General features: G+C 40.9%; 1 protein-coding gene across 2 annotated transcripts in view; it reads left to right on the top strand.

Annotated features, from left to right (window-relative positions):
- tyw1 (tRNA-yW synthesizing protein 1 homolog) overlaps window positions 1–22,943 on the top strand; it is a 78,529-nt gene extending 55,586 nt beyond the window's left edge. For both annotated transcript variants that reach the window (XM_080731305.1, XM_080731306.1), the window contains 2 exons: window positions 12,714–12,881; window positions 20,985–22,943. In XM_080731305.1, coding sequence (XP_080587431.1) covers window positions 12,714–12,881; window positions 20,985–21,206 — 390 coding nt within the window. In that variant the 3' untranslated portion in view covers window positions 21,207–22,943. The remainder of the gene's footprint in view (window positions 1–12,713; window positions 12,882–20,984) is intronic.
- Window positions 22,944–27,626: the final 4,683 nt, after the last annotated feature.

Raw genomic sequence — 27,626 nt, 5'->3', positions numbered from 1 at the left:
CATCAACCTTTTCATGCAAATTGCCAGCAGGCCAAGGAAGATTTCCTTTTAAGTATCAAAGATCTAAAATGCATTATTTAAGCAAGGTACCAATAAATTAGGATTTGTAAGATAGATAGAGGTGTTTTTAGTTTTAGGAAATGAACAAATTAGTAAAGCAATCAAAGAATTAGTACATCCAAAAATCATCCCATTTGGTTTGTTGTGAAGCTTACTGAATTATTCATCTTTTCTTTGCTAATACCTAGTCTTTTTAACAAAGTATGGCTTAGATTGAGTGTGCACTACTGAAGCAGATGTGGACTCCCTTAGATAAAGAAAAAGTTGATGGACACCGATAGCTTCTTAAGAGTTACCCTGTGTCAAATACCAACACAACTATACTGTTAAAATGATAATGTGCTGCTAATTTTATGTGAGCAGTATTGGTCGACTTGAACAGGATACATCACTTGAATGGTTGGTAGGGCTAGGCAATATATCAATATTATATCGATATTGTGATATGAGACCAGTTGTCTCTGGGGTTTTGTATCGTAATATCATGATATTGCATGTACAGTGTTGTCCTTTCCTGCTTTTAAAGGCTATATTATTTTCCTGACTATTCTAGCTGTTTTATTATGTGCATTATCCACTTTGTTATTATATTGTTATTACTGATGATTATTTATCAAAAATCTTAATTTTTGTAAATAATGCACTGTCATCCCCACAATATAGACACGATATTGATATTAAGGTATTTGGTCAAAAGATAAATGTCCATAATATTGTCCAGCCCTAATGGTAGGGGAGATATTTTACATTGACTGCACGGGAATTAACTGCATGAACCCTAGCATCCCTACACACAGGAAAATAGGCGAATATTAATAGGCAAAAATCGTATCGTAATATCGACAGCTCACAACGTGCCACGTTGCTATACCTTGTGAGCTTGTACATCGGCTATTTTCCCGCAAAGAGATTTGGTGTAGAGGGGAAAACGGAGCAGGCCAAGTTTAGACCGATGGGGGACCCTGATTAACAAAGTATAGGGTTTGGAATAGGAGGTGGCCCCTGGTAGCCCTGCTGTCTGCAGTCATAATGACAAACTTGGTCCCACAGCCATTGGTAGAGGTTTGGGTTCTGTTGTTACCTTGCCATGATGTATAGTAACGCCAAAGGCACGCGAGATATCAAAAATAGTTGCTCCATTGATTAGAAAATGTATCATTCAAAATATGCTCCTCATTGACTTAGATTGCAACCGTAAACCCCTCTCAAAGTCTCTCATTTAGCACATAAGCAATTGCAAACAACGTTTTTTTGCAATATAAAACACAGTATTTTTTTTTTTTTTTTTTTTTTTTACATTTTGTAATGGATCTCTGATCCAACATTCTGCCATCCCCCCATTTTGGGCAAGACTGTTTGGTCAAGACTAACATCCACAGGGAAGCCACGCTTTTATTAGAACCAGTCTTTTTTTCCCCCCATCTATATAACCATATTTAACCAACCTTTTTGTCCAGTGAAGTTATCCCCAGTTCCCCACAACAAGCTACCCAAATAATTAGGTCAACAGAATTAATTGTCTCCACCTCAGACAACAAGAAATGAGAGAGACAACCTTTTGAAGTCAAGTTGAAATTTGGTTGTAGTCTATTTTCATTCAGCTCCTGGGGCGCTAGCTAATTGGTTTGAACAGGTACCCTTCCTCCATCTGCCCGGCCTGTCCCTGATACGCACCCAGGCGAACCCCCAACCCCCTGCCTATCTGTCCCTCTCCCCGCTTCCACTGGTCCTCCTTCTCTCACATGCTCTTCTCTCTGTCCTCTAGCTCTCTCTCATCTCTCACAATGGCAAACGTAGTGATGAGATATTTGACCAAAAGGCATCAATGTCAGTGGTCATGAGGCTCTTATACCCACATGAAACACTCAACTCACCGCAACCACTGACATTACCATTAGCTACCACACTACCACCCACCACCAGTCTCTCACTCCTTACCACACCACCACATACATACCACCATGTACATAACACCACTGTCCTTAACTCAAAACCACTGTCCACCACCCACTACCTCTCTTTAACAGTGTCCACCTCTTGTTCACCATTCACCATTCACCAATATAGTCAACCACTCACCACCATTCACCACCATTCATCATCGCTCTTCACTGCCCTCTCGTCAAAACACAGGAGAGCATCTAATCAGTGTACTGCCTGGCAACATCTGTTGCCCACATCGATCTATCACTGGGTGGTAGTGACCCCTACCGTGTGACAGGAATGGAAGAAAGAAAAGCAGCTTGCATTGAACTAAATAAAACTACCCAAAGGTCAACAGCTTTGTGAATGATACAACGCAACTGGGGAAAAGGTTAGCTACAATCTTGTTGCCAGACCTTGATGTGAGAAAGGAAGGATGTGCTGAGAGTTGCAGCACACCCTACCTTTTATTGTCTCCACCAGTCCGAAAGGCATGGCCGACACTATGTTTTGCACCCTGTCCGTCCGTCCGTGTGTCGTCTGTGTCCTTCTGTCTGTGGACAGCTAATCTCTGGCACCGTTGGCACGATGGCACGAAACTGTGCATGCACACTCTCTGGGTGCCAGTGCAGAACCTCTGCCCCAAATGTTTCACATGGGCCTGTTACAGTGCCACCAGGAGGCTGATTTGTGCAAAACACTTTTTTTTGAACAGTACTCCTACAGATTTTGTCATCACGCGAAATGGTACACCGTATCTCTATATACGAAACAGATAAACGAAACAGGTCTTTCAGATTTTTCATATTCCATTCTGATTGACTACGATTGGCTTATTGGCTAATTTTGCACACATATTCCCACTAGGTTGAGGAAGAAATGCCACTTGAAATTTCTTCAAACAGGACGATTTCCGTTTTTACCTACAGTATACGTAACTCGATCTGTGTAAAACTTTGTGAGCGCACTCCCTAGAAGCCAAGGAAAAACCTTTGCACTGCAGTTTTCACATCTGCCTTTTATAGCGCCACCAGAAGGCCTACTTATGTAAAACACATTTTTTGATATTATTCCTTCTGAAAAATTAAGCAATCTAGTGAGGTCACTATTTATTCATTTATCGATTTTCCACTAATGAGCTGCCATCGTTAGCTGCCCGGTCATAATGACACATTCCAATTCTTAACTATAGAGGCCGGGTATGCGCGTGACATCATCATCGTAAGTTATGCGGGAACGCCTACTGAGTGGCAAAAAAATACTTGCTTGCCTTGACAGCCCATACATCCAAAAAGTAAAGTCCTATCTTATTGCTTTAAACGATGTTAAACGACATTGAACTCACTTTGCCACTCGATTTGTCATTCACTTTATGCATGCGCATACCCTCTAATCTTTTATTCAGATACAAGAGATAAGGGGATGCGTGATTTGATCCAGAGGAAATCTTTTCAACCTCTAGACTAGGGGTCTTCAACAGGGGGTCTGGGACCCCTAGGGGGTCCCCAGAGTTACTAATGGTGGTCCTCCAAATCTTTGTGTGATTGAAACTTTTTTCTCCTTTTTTTATATTAACCACTTGAACCCTAGCATCCATATTCAGAGAACTTTAGCCAAAAATATCAGATCTACAAGATCACAACGCCATAGTGAAATAGTGAAAGTTCAAGTTTATTAAGTATTGACCGTATTTAAGTGGTTAAATATCTGAAAACACAAATTGACATGAATCCAAAATACACTGATGATTGTGCTGTCAAACATATATGGAATCTATTAAATGTTGTGGGGGTCCCTGCTTCATCTCTCTCTCAACTAAGGGGTCCTTGGCCTGAAAATGTTGAAGACCCCTGCTCTACACCTTCAGTGATCATGTAGGCAATCATGCATTAGCCCCTGTCTGTCTAAACATGCTACTAGCCCCTGTCTGTCTAAACATGCTACTAGCCCCTGTCTGTCTAAACATGCTACTAGGCCAATCAGCATAATTTCTTGTGCATGCTGACAGCAGGCCAAGGAACTCAATTCTTGAATATTTATGAAATCGGTCAATGAAAACTACTATGTTTTTTAATAAATAAATGCAGAGCATTTGTCCCTCCAGGCTAAAAGTATACACATCCCATGAGACACTTGTGTTGCAATTTGCCAATATACTGTATGTCAATGTGGCTCAAAGTGCTTTTTGACATTCCATACCGTTTACTGTAATTGGTTTTCAAAATGAGTCGGAGGGGAATATATTTTGCAAACAAAATGCCATATATCATAAATGACCAATCAACCTATAATTTGAATCGCATGTTGAGTGGCCTCTATAGAGCACACCTTCACTTCTGACCATAGGGGGTCCCACAAATCTGAAATATTGAACGATGATATGTCAAATGTTATTTTCACACTGACAGCTACAACCTGCGACTTTCGCAGCTCATAGCAATTTCTGGAAATAGTCTAGTTTATATTACTTCCATACTGTAGACTGACTGATGATCAGCGGGTTGACATGCTTTGACCACCTGCTCTATCTACTACATAATTTTAATGTCAGTTTGGACATACTGTACATGGGGGCCGCTGTCAGTTACATTTCTGCACTGATTTGTCTTCTCAGTCTGGCCCTGTACAAACATAATGACTCAAGGCATTAACGATCAATATCCTAATTGTCATACAAGCCCACAACATCAAAACAATATCATCACATGCACAACACAGACATACTGATGGAGGGAAGTTGGGAGGAGCCCTAGAGAATATCACTCCACTGAATGCCCCTTTCTAGTTATTATAATTCTCTCTTTTACAGCCCCTCGCTACCTCTCTTTTACATACTGTTGTTTTTGCATTAATATTACCTGTTCTACAATCTTTTACAACTAATAAAATAATAATCTACTTTGCTTTATGCAAGTCTTGGGTTTATGAGCTGCTTTCAAAGAAAATAAAAACACTTCCCTCTCTAAGCCTTCCCCTTAGACCACCATGGCCTCATATAAAAGGCCTCTGACAGGAGTGTATATCGATCCCTTGCTACATAGCAATTAACTATATCGCAACGAATGCTATAGTAGCAAGGGAGAGTAAGGGAGCATTAGATTGGACAGGTAATCTGAGATATCCCTCAAAGGTGGTCATGCAGACACAGACATATATATATAATGTACATGTGCACACAGCCATATGGTGTTGTGGCAACTATACTTGTACAGATTGTAGAACGGACATGTTTATCCATCCATCCATCTTCAACTGCTTATCCAGAATCACGGTGGTAACAGTTCTAGCTGAGATTTGCAGCCTTCCCTTTCCCAAGCAACATTAGCAACTTCCTCCTGGGGATCCCGAGGCGTTCCCAGACCAGTGTGGAGATGTAATCCCACCCATCTGGTCCTTTGGTCTGCCACGTGGTCTCTACCCAGTGCAGCAAAGACCTTCTTATGGAGACACTCTGGAGACATCACCCGAACCACCTAAGCTGGCTTCTTTCTAAGTCAAGGAGCAGCATTTCTACTCTGAGTCTCTCACAGATGACTAAACTTCTCACCCTATATGCCACCTGTCTGAGAAAACTAATTTTGCCCGCTTGTATCCGCAATCTTATTCTTTCGGTCATGACCCACACGTCATGACCTTAGGTGAGAGTAGGAACGAAGATTTCTCAGTATATCAAGGCCTTTGCCTTCTATATAAAAATAGCTCAATTGACATTCCCTCCTGTGTACTTGCATGGACAAATATGCTGATCCTTGACTTGCCTTTGGTGCACTGGAAATCCGACAGAACCTGAGGGAATTCAGATTAAAGGGCAGTGCGTGTATGCTCAACACACAACTGTCAATGAATTGCACACCGGCTCATTTATAGCTGCAGTGCAACATTGTAGATAATGAAACCCAATTTAATCCTGGCATCACACAGATGTCCGACAGCATTATTGTTATAAATGCCTCCTTTTTTGGCAGCGCCACAAAAACACTTACCTAAATCAAGCTTTGAGATGGAACTTAAACAAAGTTAACTTTGATTTTCTCCAACAAACTAAACAACAATGCAAGCATCACTGTTCAGACTAATGTGTGTCCTCTCTAAACTCAATAATGTAACCCTCTCATTCACATGGGGTGACCTCCACTTGAGTCAATCTCTCTCCCCTTTCATTCTGATCTGTGTTGTCCTTCACTAGGCTGCTGAAGCCCTTGGGCTGCTTAACTTTTGTCAGTTATTGACTTTTACACATCATAAGCGCTGCAATTAACGAGTGTGTTAGAGGAGTGTACGGCAGTTCTCAAAGTAGTCCTCATCAATGATTCATGGCCGTCAGGAGAGGCTTGAGGCTTAACGCAGCTGTGTGTGTTTTGTGTGTAGTCCACAATTACAGAACATGAGTGGTCATCTCAACGGCGAGAGAGTTACCGCCAATGTATTATGCTCAAAGCATAAATATAGAATTATTTAATTATTTGATCAATTTGGGCTATGGAGACATGTTACATTATATTGATTGATAAACGCTTTATATTCTGCTATTGATATTTTTGACAAGGTACGACAAAAGCACTCATCGATTCTACAATTAACGACAACATGACTGTTGCACCATGTTTATATAGCCTGAGAAAATCTGCAAAATGTCTCACTACCACAGCGTGGTGGAAAAATTGGCAAAGTCAAGCTTTAAGATGCTCTCTCCACCAGAAACACAATGTACCACTGCTATGCTGGCCTAAGATGAGATCCTGACAGATCTTTCATCTTGTGCCTCTCCTTCAGTCCTCGATAAAGAAAACCTATGCACAAAGAGAAATTGTCTGCTGACTCTCCTTAAAAATTCAAGTGTTTCTTATCCCTCTGAGCATGTTTGTATTACTGTTTGTTTATCAGTCTCCCTGCAAATGTGTATACTGTATGCCACTGTCTGCAACAGAGGCTTCACTATCAACACGAGTTATTATTCCTATGATCAACCAGACGTTATGTGGTGCAACTGCCCACGCAGTTTATTGTCACAGGTCCCTTTGTTTTTCAGTGATCCTGTTATCTGATTTATATTATCACCAATCCTGCAGCCCTTCGCCCAGGTGGGAAATAGATTCTAGAGAGAGAGAGAGACTGTAGAAAGATCAGACAAGGGCATAAATGCACCATAATAAAATGTATCATGACATTATTTGGTCAGCCACACAAACCGGCTGTCATATACAGTACACAGTGAGGAGAGCCTGGAGGATAGGTATTGATTATAGATCAGTCAAGGCATATTTGTGAACCGCAATGGATCTCTCTGTCTCTCCCCCACACCCCCCTCTCTCGCAAGCGTGTCTTTTACAACGATACATTTTATCCATCCTCTACTATCTCTCTCTCCTCCTACTCCTCCCACCCTTCCTGATGATTTATACTGAGGCTTGGGATAGTTGATCTTTATTCAGCGAGCCTCCAGGCAAGGCTGATAACACCAAGGCTCCCCATCAATTCTGCCCCATCCCCCTGCGCTGGCCCCAGCCACATCCCCAGTCCAGCTCACTGCCCCGTATCGTTATCTACAATGATCATATCTGCTCTGCTCCTCCGTCCTGTGACCGAACATGCGTTTATGTAGTAATAACAGTTATAAGGCATTTTAAATGAGTCACCTTGATAATTAGTTAGGAACGTTCTTTATTGGATACCGGTTTTGTCTAAAGCGTTGCCTCCAATTCCCATGGTAATCAAGCCTCTTGTGCAACAGTTGAACTGACTGACACCAACGAACGACATGGACAGAAATACGATTCAAAATGTAACTATGGATGGCATTTGGGAGTTCTAATTTATAATCTTATATTATGTGGAATAAGAACCTGATGTTGAACGATTGAAGCCTCTTCTGTCCCCAAGGGATGTCTCTCTTTTAAAGGGATAGCTCACACCCAAAATGACTTTTTTCCCCCTATTGATTACTAACCCAATGTAGGCTTGAATTCATGGATATTTCTTTTAATTTTTTGTCGCATTCCTAAGCCAATAATTTGAGGATACTGTGTAACAGGGAACAAAGCAGGCTCTTTGTGTCTCCATAGAGAACCACAGCTACTCATCAAATTGTCAAAAACAAAAAAATATCCATGAACTATCCCTTTAAGGACTCAGTAGAGGGGGGGCACCACTATCAATTCTTTAAAATGGCTTTTGTGTACTAAATACTTTATCAATAAGCTGTGAATTGGGAGACAAACAATTGAATGTGACTCGCATTTATTTTCTCATTCAATCTAAATATGCCCTGATCGTCGTACAACAATCAAATGAATATTAATGGTGAATAATGATAATAGAAAATAAGATGATGGGCAACATCACAGACAATGGATACAGCTTTTCTCTCTTGATGCTTCATCGTTTTAAAGTATGAAAACAAAAATTGTTGTGGAGAATGAGAGTGCGCTTATCAATTAAACCTGATAGTTTTTACATTAATTTGTTGCCACTCACCTGAAGAAAACTTTTAGGCAAGGCAAGTTTATTGGTATACTGTATTACAATATGGGCTTTGGACACAGGCGCGATTTTCAACATTTGTGTTTTTTCCGTTGGCTGCATGATTAAAACGCATTGGATTTGGTGTGCAATGCTGTGCGGAATCCGGATCCAAAAAGGAGTCATAAAAAGAGTGATGAGTTTTTACAGCATGCGAACAAGACGCACAAATTGAACTGGGTTCGATCGGGAAAAAAACTGCTGCAGCCACCTGCCGCATGGCAAATTCGGAGCCGGTGTGCATGAGGTCATAGAGAATCATTGTTTTCTTTCTTTTTTTTAAGTAATCGTCAGTTTTTTCCGTGCGAAAAAAAAACACCTCTGTGTGCAAAGCCTTTTAATATCAAGGCATTTCAAAGTGATGATTTACACAAAACATTAAGCAATTAATATATGCTATGTACAGTTACAACTGTCCCAACAACTACTAAAAGGGACAAAATATTCTAATCTACATCATCATCATGATCCTATGGCACATTCCCTCTGCTTGGTAGTTGGTTTCACACAGGCCGTTATTGTCGTTCCTGCAGGAGTGTGCTACTGTACCTTCAGGCAAATGTGTCTGATGGCTATATGACGCTGGCTGGCAGCTTGCTTTCAGCAATCGACCCACAAACCTTCCACACCCGTATCCTGTGACCACCTGAGTTGAATACACAGTCTTAGCCAGTCAGCAACTTGAAAAGGATCCAAGTGGATTTAAGCTGTGTGTCCACCAAAGCATTTTTTCCCCCCAAAACACCCAAACATGTTTAAATTCTTGTTGTCCAAGATAACACCAAATGGGAATGGTCAGCACAGAATAGACACTCTTTATGCAGCTGGCATTTCCAGCATAGCATAAATATGCTTAAACATACTGTATCGTCACAGTCGGGCAGAAACCTTGTATCTCCAAGTTTTAAATGTGTATGTTTTTTCGTAAGGTAAAGACCTGCTTCACCATAAAAGACTGCCGCACAACTAGTGAAAATAGCTGATCTACAAGCACACAACACCTCGCATCACGAGGCGTTGTGTTGTTTTAATTCATTTTTCAAAATGATAAATACAAAACAAACGTTTTTCACCTGACAAAAACGACATGCTACGCTGAGGAAAAACTACGGTGGTGGAAAGTGATCACAGTGGGCATCTCTGTCACACATACTGTACACACTCGCACACATACACACACTTCCTCTGCATGGTGGCTGGGTTAGGATCAGACAATGTTCTTGGCCAAAATATCAGAGGATCTTGATAACAGTTGCCACATTGGCATCTTTACAACAACACTAATGCTCTCAGCCCCTTGTACTGTATGTACTGTATGAGAGGGAGCTTGTGAGAATTGTTGAAGTGTTTGTGGGAGTGTTTGAGTGTGAGAGTACAGTCGTGTGGCCCGGTCCTACACGGTAAAACACCAAGTGTTAAATGAACACTCAGGAGTGTACTGTACATTACTGGATGGGTTGTTATCATATTCAGTGTTATGCCAGAAATTGTAATTACTCCTCCAGTCTGCGCTTCTCTCTAGTAGGCACAGACCTTGGAAGTTATTAAGAGCCAATGCCCACGTTAATACTCACAGTGTCATCTGCTCTTCGCTGCGATCCCTACAGCCCAATAGCGTTCCTGTGCCACGGGGAGCTGTTGTTTCTCTCTCATTAGCCCTCCTTTAGATTGATGTCACGGGCAAGGCCAGATGGTTTTTCACCCCAGACAGCATTTCTCTCATCCACTGAGTGGAGATAATGTGCAAAAATGGGAGATTGCGGGTGAATTAGCCATGCCTGAAATGAACTTCGATGGGTTTATGCAGGTGGCGATTCAGATGCTTCAGACTGTGAATATTTAGACAATTGAAGGGTTTCTTTTAAATATCATACAGCGACACATTTAACCCTCTAAGGCCCGCATTAAGAAATACTTGAAATAAAAAATTGAAAAAAATCAGATGGTGTTGTAGGAGTCCTATTAAGAGGAAAATGTAATGTTTTTTTCAAAAAAATGTTTTTGTAAGATTTTATAGCCATAAATCAAAAATCATAAATCATGCTCTAATTTACATATGGGGGATATTTTTCACAATAATAACATATGTACATGTTCTAGACATTCTAATGATCACCAAAAAAAATAGTACAGGCAACTCTTTTTGTGAGGTATAGCTTCCATGAAAAAGTGAGATGTTGTTCGTCAAAACTCTGGAATTTCAGCGGGTGTGGCGGGTGTGAATGTCAGCCCCTGTGGGGGGTATTTATATGCAAATATTGTTGCCAATGGCATTGTAATACTAAACAATAGAATCCAATGGTGGTGTTTAGGTGGTAGGGGGAGCTAAAATAAAATGATTTAAACCTTTTTTTGGATAAAATACAAACGTTGTAATATTACAACCGTGGGCCTTAGAGGGTTAATATGATTTTTATCGCCCTCACTTTTATGTCGATTCTTTTGTCTGAGAAACAGTTATTAAAATATCAATGAACTGTGAAGACAGTGTACCAACTGAATCCCTGCTGTACATTTCTATCTATTTGATTTGAGAAACAAAAAGCAGCTCTTGTATTTCTCATACACCATAATCTACAACGGTGGTTCTTGAATTATTTTCTGGATTAGGGCCCACTTCAAAATCGCAAAAGCATTCTGACCACTTAACACGGCAGCCGATAGATGGATGGGCCGCGTGCCTTTTCAGCATGTTTATTTTAATTTGTTTTTCAGCTTGGTTCAATGTAACCAACGTAGTATATTTTAATTTGCTTGCTATTCATCTGTATCACAATAAAACAAATTTCAACGTTTTAAAGAAGAAAACACATTATTGTTTTATGTTAAATGTTATATTATCAATCCACTTAACTGACAATTCGGTGTCCTAGATTTAACCATAGTTGTTGATTTGTCACAATCTAGTACAGAGGATCTTTTTAAGTAGTGGTTCTCAATTGGTTTCACACTTGCATTGATTGTGAAGTCATGGTAAATACATTAGAAAGGCATCTATGATAACAAATCGAAGAAAAAGGTCCCGCACACTGTAGTGTAAAGAATGCTCTTTATTAAATCAACATTTCGGTCGTTAGACCTTGATTACGAGTCACGACAAACATGGTCAATACATTAAAACAAGACAGGCTATAATAACGGCATGGCTTCATGTCGATGTCAGACTTCATGTGGCCATGTGTACGGTATGACTTGGGCAAGTTCGGTCAAACACACACGCACACACTTTCAACCACTTTAAATGGCAAGACCGCTTTTGTAGAGGTTCAGGTTTTATAGTTGCCTTGCCACAATGTAACTCCAAAGGTGGGCAAGAAATCAAAATATTTCTCCATTGACTAGAAATTGACTATTTGAATGCTCCTCATTGTAGCTCCAGGAGAATCTGGAGGAGCTCTTTTAGCCTGTAAACGAACTCAAACAAAGCTGGGTCAGACAGTAAACATCACCAGTACTGTTTTTTTTCTATTGATTTAGCTATTTATTAGGAAGAAAACACGGACTGTATCTGCAGATCCGGATCTAAGACATGGAAATGGGGTCAAATATGAAAAAGTTGTGTGAACCCTGTTCTAGGTGCAGATTGTTCCTAGGTATTAATGGTTGTTTTTGTTTGACTTTTCTAATTGTTCCACGATTGACTCATCAAGATCGACCACCTATACAGTAAGGGTTCAATTCAATTTGTTTTGATTCTCCAAGCCCTATTCAGTCAACACGGACTGTGTTTTGACAAGATGCTGAGTTTGATAGATGCCCAGTCTTAACAAACAATGTTGTGCTCCCATGCCGCCCTTTAAATTTGAGTCCATGATCAGATTGTGTGGTGTGCTGGCTAGGTGTTTGATATCGCCTGGGGATTGTAAATTGAGCCCACATTTATTGGAACACACAAAAGCACTTTGTACTGCATTGGAATATGAATGGTTTTCATGTGTGCGCTGAATAGGTTCCTCAATTCTGCGGAACTCTTTGAAAATAAGGATTTAACTTCCTACAGAGGAAGATGCAAGGTTTTCATATTATAACATGTTTTTTTTGTTTTTTTTTGTACTCTCAAAGTTAAGGGGAGACCTTCAAATGTCAACGTTTGAGAACCACTGCAATAAACTGACACGGAAGGACTTCTTGCCTCCTGTCTAAATGTATTTTACCAGTACCTACCATGAAGGATTCATACTAACAGTGGGGGTGTTTCTCTGTCCACCCAGGGAGTGACGTACTGCGGGGAGAGCTCTGCCAGCAGTCTGACCATGGCCAACGTTCCCTGGCACCAGGAAGTGGTGACGTTTGTCCAGCAGCTGGCTGACATGCTGCCTCAGTATGAGATCGCCTGTGAACATGAGCACTCCAACTGCCTGCTCATCGCGCACACGAAGGTAAAACACATACTCCCATAGACCATCCATAGCCCATAGCACTTACCGTAGCACTTGCCGCCCTCAATGACCATACTGTACATGTAATTTAGATAGCATTTTCTATATGTTTCTATATATGTTTTCTGTAAATTGTAAATAGAGTGCTGCTCAAATTAACGAGCATCTATTTTTAAGTAAAATAGATTGAATTAAATACATTTGTAATTTTTGCTTAAAGAATAGGTGCTCATTTATTTATTAATTATCACATACCTAGCCTTGCCATGCGTGCATGGAGTTGGGGTAAAAGCTACACTTCCTGTTACTGTATGTTGAAGCCCATTAATGCATCACTTTATACATTATTCATCACTTTGTGTGTTTTTATTAATTTACTCACTCTGAACTGTATCTTTTCTATAGCCTGCTGTAAAATCTCCATCAAACTATGGGACTTTTACTTGATCATGTTTTCCTCAGCCACTGTTGTATTGATCAAGCTTCAGTGTGATCCTTGTTGATTCATTGTATTCTGTCCCCTGGGGAGTCACTGCATCAATACCTCTCCCCAATCTACCATTCCCCCATTATTGATTTGCTTGAAGTTTAACTTCACATGAGATATCAGCTTGCATATTTAAAATATATAGCAATGATAGCAATCCCCAATTAATTGATAAGCCGGCAGGCTAAGCCTGGGAGAAAAAATGACACGCACATTAAAAGGACGTCCAAGCGAATGCTCAAGTGTAAAATGTTTTATTTCTCCAGTGACACCAAATATTACAATTACAAGTGTCAAATAAATATGTGCAAAAAAGTTATTTAACAGTAAACAAAAATACTAAATGCAAAATATACCTCTCCCAGCTCACCCTACCCCCATGGTCAAACCAGCCTTAAGGTGAGCAGGTTAGGACTGTCATTTGTAACCCACTGGAGGCCATCCACACAGACACTCCCACCAATGAAGTGCCAATCATCCATCAAGCCTATCAATAATCCAATCCAATCTATTGCACAAATACAACATAATGGTGTGTGTGTGTGTGTGTGTGTGTGTGTGTGTGTGTGTGTGTGTGTGTGTGTGTGTGTGTGTGTGTGTGTGTGTGTGTGTGTGTGTGTGTGTGTGTGTGTGTGTGTGTGTGTGTGTGTGTGTGTAAAGGCTGGGCAATATATTGAAATTATATCGATATCGAGGTATCAACATGCAAGGTATACATATCGATGAAGACGGCTTGAAATTAGGTATTGGTGTATGTGTCAAATTAATTAACAGTGCAACAGCATGCACGTAGCACATGCAAAAAAACAGTCCATCTGTAACCAGGTGTGGTTATTTCAATAAAACCATTGTCGGAAAATGGAATTAAGGCGTTTAATTTATTTATTCTATGTGTGCTGTGTGCATGCATGGATATGCTATTCATTATCTGGTATTCATTATCTGGGTTAGGCAGGCAGTGGACCTAAATATTATCGAATATCGAAGGTTTTCCTACTATCGCTCAGCCTTAAAAAAAAAAAGAAAAAAAATTATATATATATATATATATATATATATATATATATATATATATATATAAGGCCCATAGAAGGTGCAAGTCTTAGTCAGCATGCATATAAACTATTCCTAGTTCCCTGGAGTGATGCAGTCCCTTCTTATGGAAGTTTTTCAACTTTTTCTATAGTTTATAATATATAACCCTATACTGTATACAGTAAGTGTGTGTGCAGTAAGATGTGGTTTACAGTCACTCTTTACAAAACAAATGTAATACCACACACTTCTCTCTAGCAGAAGAGAACAACTGACATAAGTAATGTCATTGTGACTGCGATACTGATGACAAGTCGGCCTTTGACAAGAGGAGAATAACTGGATCAAGGCCCAGTAAACATACTTTACGATTCCAGGGTCAGAGCTTTCGCTTCTTTTGCCTAATTGAATTCCCCCCAGTGTGGTTATCTGTGCTTTCTCTCGTTGTGTGTGATGAGGTAATTAACCGATCATTAAGTCTGTGTTCCCCTTGGAATTCACGCTGCCTAATAGCAGAGAGAGGGAAAAGGAGGGAAAGATCTGCTGAAAGGATTTGAATGATTAATTCATACTCCGTCATGTGAAGCTGTCGCAAGCTGTGAATAGCCGTTCTACAAGCTCACAGCACATCAAGTTGTGACACATGGTGTTGTGACACGTGACGTGTTGTGAGCTTGTACAGTAGATCATATATTTTCACTATAATAGTGTTGCATGCGGAAAATATATGATCTACTGTAATTGTACCAATAAGTATAAATCAGGCTTGATTGATTCCTTCTAGAGGTGAGTCATATGGGTCCTTGGTGGCCCCCTTAAAGTTATCTCAATTGTCTATTGCTAGATTACTATATCTTTTTGCCACATAGATTCATTTATTTATTTATTTTACTTTTATTTATTTTATTTTATTTTTCTTTGGCCACCTTTGGAACAGGACATAAAAATATCCCCTTAGCGGGTCCGGCAGCACAAGGGGGACGCCTGGGGCCCATCCCCCTCACTTGGACCACCCATCCCCATCAGTGAAACCTGCAAATACTCGAAAACAAAGGCGAAACACTAATTTGCATAGTGATCGCAACCTTAAGCTCACGGACGGCCCCATTAGCCATTGAGTCCTGCCGCCGGCGCTGCCCCTTAGTACGCTCCGAGTCCCACAACTCAACCTCCGCTCTACTCTCTCATCTGACAGCTACAGTAGAACACCTTTCAGATGCAGCATAATGCCCATCTTAGGGTAAGCAACAGGATTTGTCTCTTAATAGTTACATATCTATCCAGACCAGCCTAATTGTGCAACCTGTTAAAGCAAGGAGATTAATGGTTGCTCTCCCCTGTCTATCCGTTACCATGGTGAAGGTTGGAAATAATGTAATGTGCGAGTATAAATTGGGGTTTATTGTGATGAAGGGAAGTAGGGCACATTTCCTTTTATTGTGGCAAGAGGCTTGCCTACGCTATGAAAGATTATGCTTAAGGGACCATTTTACCCATTTTCAACCTATCTTCATATAATTGGTCCTCCTGACTAATGCTCACAATGGTAGCTTTTCTCTCTGTGTCTCAGAGGAGAGCTGCAGTCAGTTCACATACCTGTCTACCAGGCAGGTATCTGGCTTACAAGCTCACCAGGTCTGGTCATTTCAAAACAGGTTTCTGAACTGTTCACAGCCCACCAATGAGATGCAGAGTGAGGACACAGAAATTCTATAAAGATCATTAGTGCAGACCATTTATATGACCATTCATTACTTGATTCCTCATGTCTCTGGTAGACTGAACAGAATGTGTTGTTTGTTTTATGAAGACCTTTTGACGATTATCAACTTTGTAAACGTTTATTATTATTTGCTGTACAGCACATACTATATACACGTCCCCACCACTGAAAAAGGTGTTAAAGAGCCAGTTGTTCCTTTAATTCTCCATCTGTCACAAGCCAGCGAACAAGGCCAAAGTCAATATTTCACTGGATTGATTTACGCCTCCTTCCTCTTTCGTTGTCTCTCCATCATTGTCTTTCTTCTCACTTAACACAAATGCTTTGATCTATAACCCCGCTAGTTGTGCCACCACTTTAGACACCTTCACTCATTTACATCTCTCCACTATTGCCTTATATGCACATGCATACATCTCTCTCTCTTTCTTTCTTGCATATATCTCTGTCTGTCTCTCTCTCTCATACACTGCATTGCTACAGTACTTGCTTCCCTAAAGCTGGGTCAAGCTACATGTTTGCTAATAGCTGCAGATTAACAGGTGTTTTGGTCAATTTATTCTATTTTCAGGTCACTCTGCACTCTTTCATTCTAGTTACAGTGGTCTCCATATGTTGACATTTTACGTTTGTGATGGTCACAACCTGCTGGGTTGGGAAATCCTGGGTTGATTTACAAAGTTGATAAATACCTTTTTGTAGGACCGCTTAGTGTGATTACAGTTATGATTAATGAAGTAATGAGAAGACATCCTGTGTACAGTATGTCGAACTGGCTTCATAGCATAGATGCACAGAGTTCATTGAGCTAGAGTCGTAGAGTCTCTTACAGCTGTAATGAGTGTTCTATGATATGATGCATGCGATCCAGTCTGCTAGAACACTGCATACTGTAGCTACAGTGTATTTGAATTCAAAACATGTACTGTAGTGTATCATCATCACTGCTTTTATCTTTTAGGTTAGTTATATACAGTGCAGTACAGTATGACCACTTTAAAATATATATAACTGCTATAAACACAGACACACACACACACACACACACACACACACACACACACACACACACACACACACACACACACACACACACACACACACACACACACACACACACACACACACACACACACACACACACAAACAAACAAACAAACACATTTTGAGGTCCTTAAATGTGCTGTTATATGTTTTGTTAAACCAATTGTTAAATAGCTCTATACTCCCGCTCTGTATCCCCATATGAATCATTTATATAGCTGGATTTAGCTAGAAGCGTACTGTATTTACATCCGTCGTCCCAATCAGGAGAGAGTTACTGTACAGGATACAGGATGAACAAGTGAAATTGGAACTGGAAGTGATGACACAAATAAATGAGCAGACATATCTGGGACCTGAACACAAGCTGAGAAAGACAGGGAGACCCATTTTATTGAGCAAACACTCTATAATAATAATTTATATCAGTATATACAAGAATACACTTTTTGTTATTACCAAAACATATCAATTATAGCACCTTTAAAGAAAGAACGATTGTCTGATGCTGAATTTTAGTGTTGTTGACAGACCCTGCCCACTGTGTGCAGGCTCATTGGACCCATATGAACTGAACAAATATAGAACATTTTACAACGCACACTGTTAAAGATCTTTCAATTAAGGGAGAACATCATACTGTACCTAGTAAATGCAAAACTACATATTATCTTAATTATACTATGTCCCTAAATTGGTGATCTCTACCATTCTCACGCTCACACTTGGATGTCCACCCCAGTGCTGTGTTGATGTTTTTGGAAGCAGAGCAGCCTCTCGTGTTTGCCAGAAGTGCAGCGTGCAGCTTCCCAGCAGGAAGCCAGTCCTCAAGGTTTCATTCTCTGTTACATAACAATGTAACAGTGTTTGAGGCAGCTCAGAGAAAAGAGAATTGCACTGCGTTCTAATTGTGTGTGTGTGTGTGTGTGTGTGTGTGTGTGTGTGTGTGTGTGTGTGTGTGTGTGTGTGTGTGTGTGTGTGTGTGTGTGTGTGTGTGTGTGTGTGTGTGTGTGTGTGTGTGTGTGTGTGTGTGTGTGTGTGTGTGTGTGTGTGTGTTTATTAATGGGTTTTTGTTTTGTTCGTGGCAGCCTGTATGATAACTTTGCAGTCTTTAGATCTTCCAGCTGGATGAAGTGGGGTCATGCCTATGTTCCCTCAGCCCTATGTTTCCTCAGCTTATGAACAGGGAACATAGGGTCTATTTTGGCATGAGGAACATACTGTATCGCTGAGGGAACATAAAACTGAGGGAACTTGAGTACAATAGATGTCATGTGAACCTCAACTAATGCTCAAGCTTGCACCACTCCTCCATTGAACTGAAACGACTTTTGGGGTTTACTCTATGAAATGTTACTCTATAAAGTTGGAAAAGAACAATAGTGTGTTGCCCTATAGGTAGTCTTGGAGGATTCGCCTTGATACGTGGGCTGCAGAGGTGTTGCCACTGTGATTTATTTTATTTAGAAATGGGTAACCTCCGGCACCATCTTTGCCTCCAGTTACCCATACTCATATTCTGTGCTGGGCTGACTTCCTGCCCAGAGATATAATGGTTTCTTCCCAGAAGTTCTTCTTGCCCCCCTAGTGGCAAAACAAATAACTTCTGGGAACTCAGATTACCCTATAGGCAACCACACCTATTATTAAAAAAGAAAATAAATATATGTATTATTTATAAGCACATCTCTCTCTTATATACACCTCCTTTCAACCCCACCACCCTTCTCTCTCTCTCTCTCTCTCTCTCTCTCTCTCTCTCTCTCTCTCTCTCTCTCTCTCTCTCTCTCTCTCTCTCTCTCTCTCTCTCTCTCTCTCATCTCTCTTCCTTTTCATCCCCATGCTCTCCTATACTTGTTCAACCCTCCCACCAGCTCTCAGGTGACAGTACCACCCGCTTCTTGACAGTACAGTCCAATAGTAATTAAAACACCAGGATTAAGTGACCAACTCCCCAGCTTCATATTAGTTACTTCATATCTTTGACAATCCAGACTGCAAACTGTACTTAGAAAATGAAGCACAAGTGCTTAACAGAAAAAAATGTAATACACATGATTACAATAAAGCAGAGAAAAATTAAAACATAAAACATTGAAGAACATTAAAAATATTTTAACAGTGCAGACTTCAGTAGCAGCACAGGAATTAAAAAATTCAGCTAAAAGCAAGAGTAAAGAAATAGGTCTTGAGCTGTGCTTTCAAGCTATCCACAGAGGCTTCCTGTCTTAGGTGTAGTAGGAGTTTATAAAAATGGAAAGAGGAGGAAGTTCTTGCTGCTTGCTCACAATCATGATCAAGTGGGGGCAGGCCTTGGTACGCGTAAGGCCCGCCCCCACTCAACCATGATTGTAGGAAGGTCCCACTCTATCCTAATTGGAGGAAAACTTGTCACCCAACAGTTTTTTGAAACTGATTTTTTCTCCTCACAGGAGATAAGGCTGAAGTCCAAATATGGACAACAAACACTCTATAGTAACTAGTACTATCAGAACATAGACCCATTTTGTTATTATTTGAATTAAAAATCACTTACCCTACCTTTAAGGGTTGGGTATTATGGATGTACAGTAGTTGGTAGGAAATCTATCAAACATCCTCAAAAGTACAGTATATTCCAGATTTAGGTTGTACAGTATGTACTGTACAGTACAGTGCACTGGCATCTGGCACATCAGGCAGCCGTAGCTGAGTAGGTAGAGAGGCCGTCTGGCTCACAGTCTATGTTGAAGTGTCCCTTTGCAAGACATTTAATAATAATAATAATACACCAAACTAAACTGAACTAAATTACTAATGTTATTAATAATGAATGTCATGTTTTTAATCCAAAGTGCAGCGTCACATTTTTCAAAGAAACCACAGGCTGCCTTGTTCCATACAGTGTGGTTTCACTTTGTTGCTTAGAGACTGAAATACATTCTTACACGTTCTGTTGCATTTGTTGAGATGCCGGCTGAACAAAGTGCTTCCCTCCTCGTTACTAGATACATTAACTCCCAGTAGGTCCTCAGTACTCTTTTTTTTTTATCCTCTCGGGGTTCATTAGCAGCGGATACTGTACCAATTCCTTGAATGACTCGGAGAGATAAAAAGCATCTAATGGCTGTTTTAAATCTAAATTCCCATACCCTCAGCAGCGCCATGATGTCCAACAGAGCATCTATAATTGGACAAACAAGAGCTATTGCCCTTTATGTATCGCTAAGGTCAACCCACTCCTGTGACCTTCTATAAGCGACGCGATTGGTTAAAAAGCCCCGCTGTGATTGGCTAGAAGTCGCTGTGATTGACAGTTCTCGTTTTTGCAACTACAGTATGCCTTAACCTAACCTTAACCCTAACCACAGTAAACCTATGCCTAATCCTAACTTTAACCCTAACCTCAGTAAAACTATGCCTAAACCTAACCTTAACCCTAATCCTAACCTCAGTAAAACTATGCCTGCCAGGGAGCCAATCAAGACAGAGGTGAGGCGGGTCTATAGTATAACGTTGGTGGCATTCATAATCACACGCCACTGTCTAGTTGTGTTGGTTAGTCTCACCATGCGACCTCTGGTCGCTAGGGAGTGAGACGATAAATGCCATTTTTGTCCAGAGTGCATTTTCTGTGATTGCTTTGAGTTGCTTCGGGATAAAGCAGTATGTAACGTCTTGAATTTCTATCACCCATAGCTTTTCCCTTTGTGAAAATATTCAAGCAAAGCCAGATGTTGTTGTGCTTGTAGACCCTGCACCAATTTGATTGTACATAATGCTCACGCCACAGTTGTATAATGTTCTCTGTTTGTCTTGTCTGCGTTGTGTCCAGTTCAAAGTGGAGGGTGAGTGGTGGACATGGATCGACTACGAACGTTTCCAGGACCTGGTGGAGGCCCATGAGCAGAATGGGGGACAGCAGAGCTTCTCTGCCTTGGACTACACAGCCAAGACGCCCAGCTGGGCAATGTTCGGAGCCCATGAGCAAGGCTTCGATCCTGCTGACACACGCTTCCAGCGCCGCAACAAGTCCAAAAACATCTCTGGATGCTGAGAGAGGGAGTTGCACTTAATGAAATGACTACTTGACTACTTTACAGCTGCAGTGTGAGAGAAAGACATTGGATTTGTATGCACGCCAAGTTTCACACAAACTTTGTTCGCATTTGTGATTTTCTTTTTGGCTATCTGCTCTGTTTCTCAGGGCATTCCACTATGAACTTGAACTTTTTTTTACGCATAGCTGATAGCTCTGCAGCTTTGATTTGTTGGCTCAACCTCTGATTCCTCAGTCATTCCACCCCACTGTTCCTTTAAATGTTCCTCTTCCTATGTTTTGGAACTCACATCTTGAATATTTTCTCTCCTTTCTGATCACTATTATGAATGTCAATGGCTTTGGCTTTTATTGCCCAGAATGGAGGCATTTAGGAAGGATTATGTTGTTTATGTAGTGCCTGGGAGCGACACAAAACACATTTCCTTTCTCTGATACTTTAACAATAAGGATTCTACTCTTGGCAGCTCGGGGCATGCTCAGAATGTTCAAGCAGCTCCAATCTTTTCCCCCACATGTCAACCTATATAGGCTTCCCAGGGAACCTTGAATACCCAACACACTCATTAGAAATCTGGCTATGTGCCAAGCTTACTCATAGGTAAGGTATATATATAGCGTAACAAGGATTCATCAGAATAATACTAGCCAGGAGGTATGAACAGTAGCCATAATTCCAGTTACACTGTCATGGAAAGCAACAACATCGTAGACATTCCCATGTTATTAGTTGAATTTAGTAAGTTGTTATTGACATGCACATTTTCATTAACATCTAGGCACAGAAATGCGTGGCATGCAGTGTTTCATTCAGTCACAATGCAAAATGTTTCTATAATATCAAGGACCGCCAGACTTTGGCCACACTTCTGCAATGGTCATTAAGTTAAAGTCGGTGTTCTCATTAGAGGATCCTACCCTGGATTGTCCAAATTCAATTAACTTTTATTAAAGTGACAAATCAGGGTCCACAAGGGAGTTATCACGATAGTCCACAGCTGTATTGCGTGGAAACCAAGCCCCCAGAACCACAGTAGAGCAGTGAAGCAGCTATAGGTGTAGCCTGGTGATCAAATATAGGATAGCAAAACTTCTGCATTAAAACGCTAATGCAAATGCTTCTATAATCTGAACCGCTAGCTGCTTATTTGGGGTACTTCCAGCAGACTTCCAGGTGCTTCAAACGTTACTGAACAACTTTCATTAAAATTAATAGCTGGGGGCGGGGCAGTCCGTCCTCTAATTTGTATATGTTTTTAACTCTATGGTGGAAACCCTTGATCTGCAGCCAGAAGACTACAATCACATTCTGCAATCCGATCCCATACACAACTACATTTATAAATATAAAAATAGATATCCCATATTTTGCGGATAATTTTATGAAATCCTTATATCAGCTACATTGTACTACTTACAGTATATGCCTACATAATGAGCCTAAAGTGTGAGGCTACTTACTGTATACAGCACATACAATCCTCTTATATTTTCCCTGCTTTCTCGCTTTCTCCCAGGCTTACCTCTTGTGGATGAATCCCTTTCTCTGGTCCTGTACAAATTAAGCCTCAACTCACTTTTTTTGTCTTCCTTTTTTTTTATTATCAATCCAAATGTTACTTGAAACATTCCAGTTTGATTGTTGATTTGTTTTTTGTTTTTCTATTTGCTATTTTATTATTTCCATATTGCTGCAGTGATTCCCTGTGTGGGAAAAGAGCAGAACAGCGGGTATACATGTATATCATTGTAATAAATGTGTGTAACAGGAGAATGTATTTGTCTTTCTTCGACATTTTATATACAGTACAGTTGGGCATGTACTGTACCTACCTGTAAATATGGAAGGACAGACACCATTCTGGCAGACACAGTACATTTCAAGACTGATAAGACTGAGATTGAGGAATTGTTTTATTGTAAGACCTACAGTCCAAGACTTACAATATAGGCCAAACGTAAAGTGACTGAAATATTGCCACCATGAGTCCAATTTGAAAAATGTGGGCTTACTGGCTGTGTGCACTTTTTTAACACTAATTGTTCCAACTGTTTGAAAGATTAACCGTGCATGTACAGTAGGGTATAGATTCACAAATAAATGGTCAATCTCTGCCTTCCGACCTGGGAGATAATGACGATCAATTTAAATAACTATAATTTATAGATGTTTTTAATAGCGTAACACCAATTCTGAATTATAACAAATTCAGAGTTGATGGTATAACATCACTTCTGAATTGATGTTATAAGGTTGCCGAATTTCAAACATAATAATTAAGATTAAATTCATGTTTTGCCAAGCACATGCCTGGTTACTGGGTTGATTCTATTGTGTGGTACTGTAGGTTCTGTTCAACACTTTGAGTCAGGGAAGTGTGTGTATTTATGAATGTATCTGGCAGTGCATGTCTGCATGTATGCCTAATGACTTTATACTTGGTTGCGTTGCTTACTGAAAATCACAGATCTACAACCACACAATGTGTTGTGCTGTGATGTGTTGTGAGCTTCTAGAGCAACTAAGCATCAATCAGCCGTAATGATTATGTGCCTGGGCCCAGAACTGCATGGGTACGAATGTGAGAGTGATAATGGCTTTTGCAGATGGCTTGTAAATGTGTTTGGGGATGTTTTCCAATTCTGTGCATGCGTGCGTGCGTGTGTGTGTGTGTGTACTGTGCACATGACGTGTGCGTATGAGAGAGAAGGAGAGCGAAAGAGAGAGAAGTCTCTGCCTCAACGAAGTGCGATCACAATGCATACTGTGGTCCCAGAAGCAAGAGAGATGGAGAGAGAATTTGAGATGCCAGTTCATTGCGGCTAATGTCCTCTCTCCTCCATCCCAACTCTCATTATACTTGTGTGTGCATGTGTGTGTGGGGTCCGCCGGTCCGGGTGTATGCTTGTGTGTGTGTGTGTGTGTGTGTGTGTGTGTGTGTGTGTGTGTGTGTGTGTGTGTGTGTGTGTGTGTGTGTGTGTGTGTGTGTGTTTGTGTGTGTGTGTGTGTGTCTGCAGTCTGCATACTGTATGCACCGTGTGTGTCCTGTTTAGGGCCAGATGTCCAAGGAGAGTGGGGTGCAGGCAGAGCTCCAGCCCTGAGGCTCCTGTCATCAGGCATGCCTCCATCTGGCCCTCGCTCCCAGCATACCTCCTGGCTAATGTGGGTGGTCTGTAGAACCTGCTCTCCAGGTGGGCCAAGGCTTTGATAGTATCACTGTCAGTGCCCAGTCGTCTGGTGGCTTGCATAATGGACCTCACTTCCTTGCAGGACGGAAGCAAGCCGTGCTTTAATGAGATTTCACATTAACACCGTAATACTCTCCAAACATAGCATTATCTCCCAGCAGGCACTAAACTGGAAGTGTGTGTGTGTGTGTGTGTGTGTGTGTGTGTGTGTGCGTGCGTGCGCGTGTGTGTGTGTGTGTGTGTGTGTGTGTGTGTGTGTGTGTGTGTGCGTGCGTGCGTGCGTGCGTGCGTGCGTGCGTGCGTGCGTGCGTGCGTGCGTGTGTGAATGCCTGTTATTGTTGGTAAGACTACAGTATGTATGTTAGCAGAGTATACTTTATGTGTGAATGTGCTCCCACTAGAAGACATAAACTATGGGCATTCTGTTCGCAAACAGATTTGATGGGAGTACAAGCCAAATTATGAGGTGACTTCTGTGCCAAAATGCTGAAAATGGCAGCAACTATGATCTAATTCATTTTGGATCACAAACCGCTCACAGAATACAACGTTAATCTGTGTCCTCCATGGTAACTTTCATGGCAATTAGATGCCAATCTTAGCCAATCAGGAAAAATGAGATGGATCAGTCTTGAGCACATGACTATAGAGATCATGTTTACTGATTTGTGTGATGTTTGGACAAGATCTGTAATGTCAAAAAATGTGTTTAGCAAAAATAAAAAATCCTGGTGGCGCAATAAATGGCTGATGTGAAAAATGCAGTGCAGAAGTGTTTCCTTGGCCTCTAGGGAGCGTACTGCAATGTTCCACAATGATTGGTCCAATTAAACGTAAAAATGCACCACGCGGCCGATGTGAACAATGTAGGGTGGCATTTCTTCACGTTCGGACCAACGGTACTGGAGATTAGCTGTTCACAGACTGACAGACGGACAGGGGGCACAACATAGTCTCAGCACCGACTTCGGCCTGGCGGAGACAAAAATAAATTGAATTATTAAAATGTAGTAATACTGGATGAGATAGAAATCAAGTACAGGTAGAATAGCAGAACGATGAGACCTCTTAAGACAGGTACAATAAGCGGTGTCCAAAAACTAAATGCAAGAGCAGAGCCAGAGGCATTAAATCTTATATTTAGCAGCAGTGTGAAATGTGCAAAGAAGCAGAAGGCACACATACATAAAAAAAATACTTGTCTATGTACGTGTACAAGTAAATGTTTTATTTTTTAGACCATGTCCTAGTTTGGGGCTCTGATAGCTGCAGGGGGAAAACTTTCTCCTTAAGTGGTTTGATGGGATGAACTGACGAATAATCTTTAATCTATCTTTGGCTCACATGGGGTTAATGAGATGAGTGGTATATTGATGTGGTCCAAATGAAACCATGAGGGATTGCAGCAGAGTACCGGCCTTGAGTATATCATTTGTTCTCAAAGGGATTGATTGATTGAGTATTTTATTAGACAAAAGTGGAGAACATAACAAGTATAGTCAATACATTAAAATAATGAAGTACAGTACAAGTACAGTTAAACACCCTGCCTAAAAGGAACATCCCACATAAGTCTTTTCACAGTCTTTTTTACGTCGGAAGTCCTAGGTATTCAATTCATGGATATAACAAATATTAAAAAAAAACATACAAACATCACAGTTACAAAACAGTATATGTACAGGGTAGGGGAGACAAGGGAGGTGGGGCTAGGGTAAGGGGGCTAAGGGGGGGCTCACTTCTCGCCTGTCTATGGGAGAAGTGATAACTACCTCCGCCTCTGGCCTCCTACCCCTGGGAAGACCCCCAGGGGTCCTTGAGGGTGTTCTAGTGTGTCGCAGCAAAATGAGGAACAGTTTAACCACTTTAACCTTATTTTACACTTTTGCTATTTGAAAAGAGCTGACACACAAGTTCAGAATGTGCCGTGACGTGATGCACTGTGAGCTTATAGAGCTGTAAGCTATTTTTGATAAACTTGTGAAATTCTGAAAAATATGGAATAATTTTGCAATATTTGAACAAACAAGGTGTTCTCTTATGGGGGTCACTGACTCCCTGGCAAAAATCATCTTTCTATGAAAGTGTTTCATAGGAGGTGAACCACTGCAGTAATGTATATCGCTGTTGGCCAGGCCAAGTATAGCATGGGTGAAGATTTCCATGCTGTAGATTTAATGCTGCAACCCATTCCGGTGGATGATTCAATTTTTTTGTATAATTACTGTGAGACGCTGACAGAGCTTAGCCATAACCACAAGCCAGCGACGCAGATGTTTTACCAACAGAGCAACGCACTCTGACCTACTGAGTGACCGGATTCCAGGGAATTGCCTTTTGCTTATCCATGCTTGTCACTTAGCATCTGCCAGAGATGTAGCCATATTACTTGAGTCATCGGATCAGTAGGACCCCTGGGTGTTCAGGGTACAACATCATCCTCTGCCTGTGATCACGGACACATAATGTGTGACAGGCACTCTCGGGGTAATGACCGTGATTAGCTGATGATAATCCCCTCGTTAAACAAAGCCAGTCAATTAACCACAAGTCCAATTACCGCCAAGCAAGCATGTCACCTCGCATATTGATGTGTTATTTTCAGTGGAGGATTTGCATTACATACTGTAGTGACTTCCTCGCTTAACTGATGGTAATTGTGCACAATTGCTATACATTTAAGTAAATTCTATTCCAATAACAAGTGTGGGAATATGAGGCGTGGAGCAATCAACGACTGGCTTTTTTGTTCTCTCCCCCCATCACCCCCCACCAAGGGCTAATCCACTATGTGTACACCATCACAGTGCTCATTTAACTCTGAATTACAAAAGTACCCAACAGGCCTGGAATTTCATCATTTTAGGGGTGTTGTACATTTTTTTGAGGGCACAAAGGCCAAATGCCAGGGCAGGAAGGCCATCGAATAAAACAAGATTTTAGTCCATTGAAAGAATTTGTTGAATTTACGGGTTAGGGATGATAATCTAATCTGCAGTGAAATAGATAAATGATGGTATTTACAATCTGATAAATGCTCAACCCTGCTCCAATCAAAGTCACTGGATTTGTCTAAAGATGGGGACTCTGGGGAGTTAAGATTTCAGAATCTCAGCAAAAAAACACTGGTGTCTACATGATGAAGAGACACCGGTGTCTACTGTCTACATATTGACAAGAAAGAGACAGAGGAGATAGTGGTACAGTCAGCTTGGGCATTAAGGCCAC

The sequence above is a fragment of the Nannobrachium achirus genome (genome assembly GCF_963921795.1).
Source record: "Nannobrachium achirus genome assembly, chromosome: 8".
Lineage (NCBI taxonomy): Eukaryota > Metazoa > Chordata > Actinopteri > Myctophiformes > Myctophidae > Nannobrachium > Nannobrachium achirus.
The sequence above is the reverse complement of the archived record's forward strand: the minus strand, read 5'-3'. Positions and strand labels throughout refer to the sequence as shown.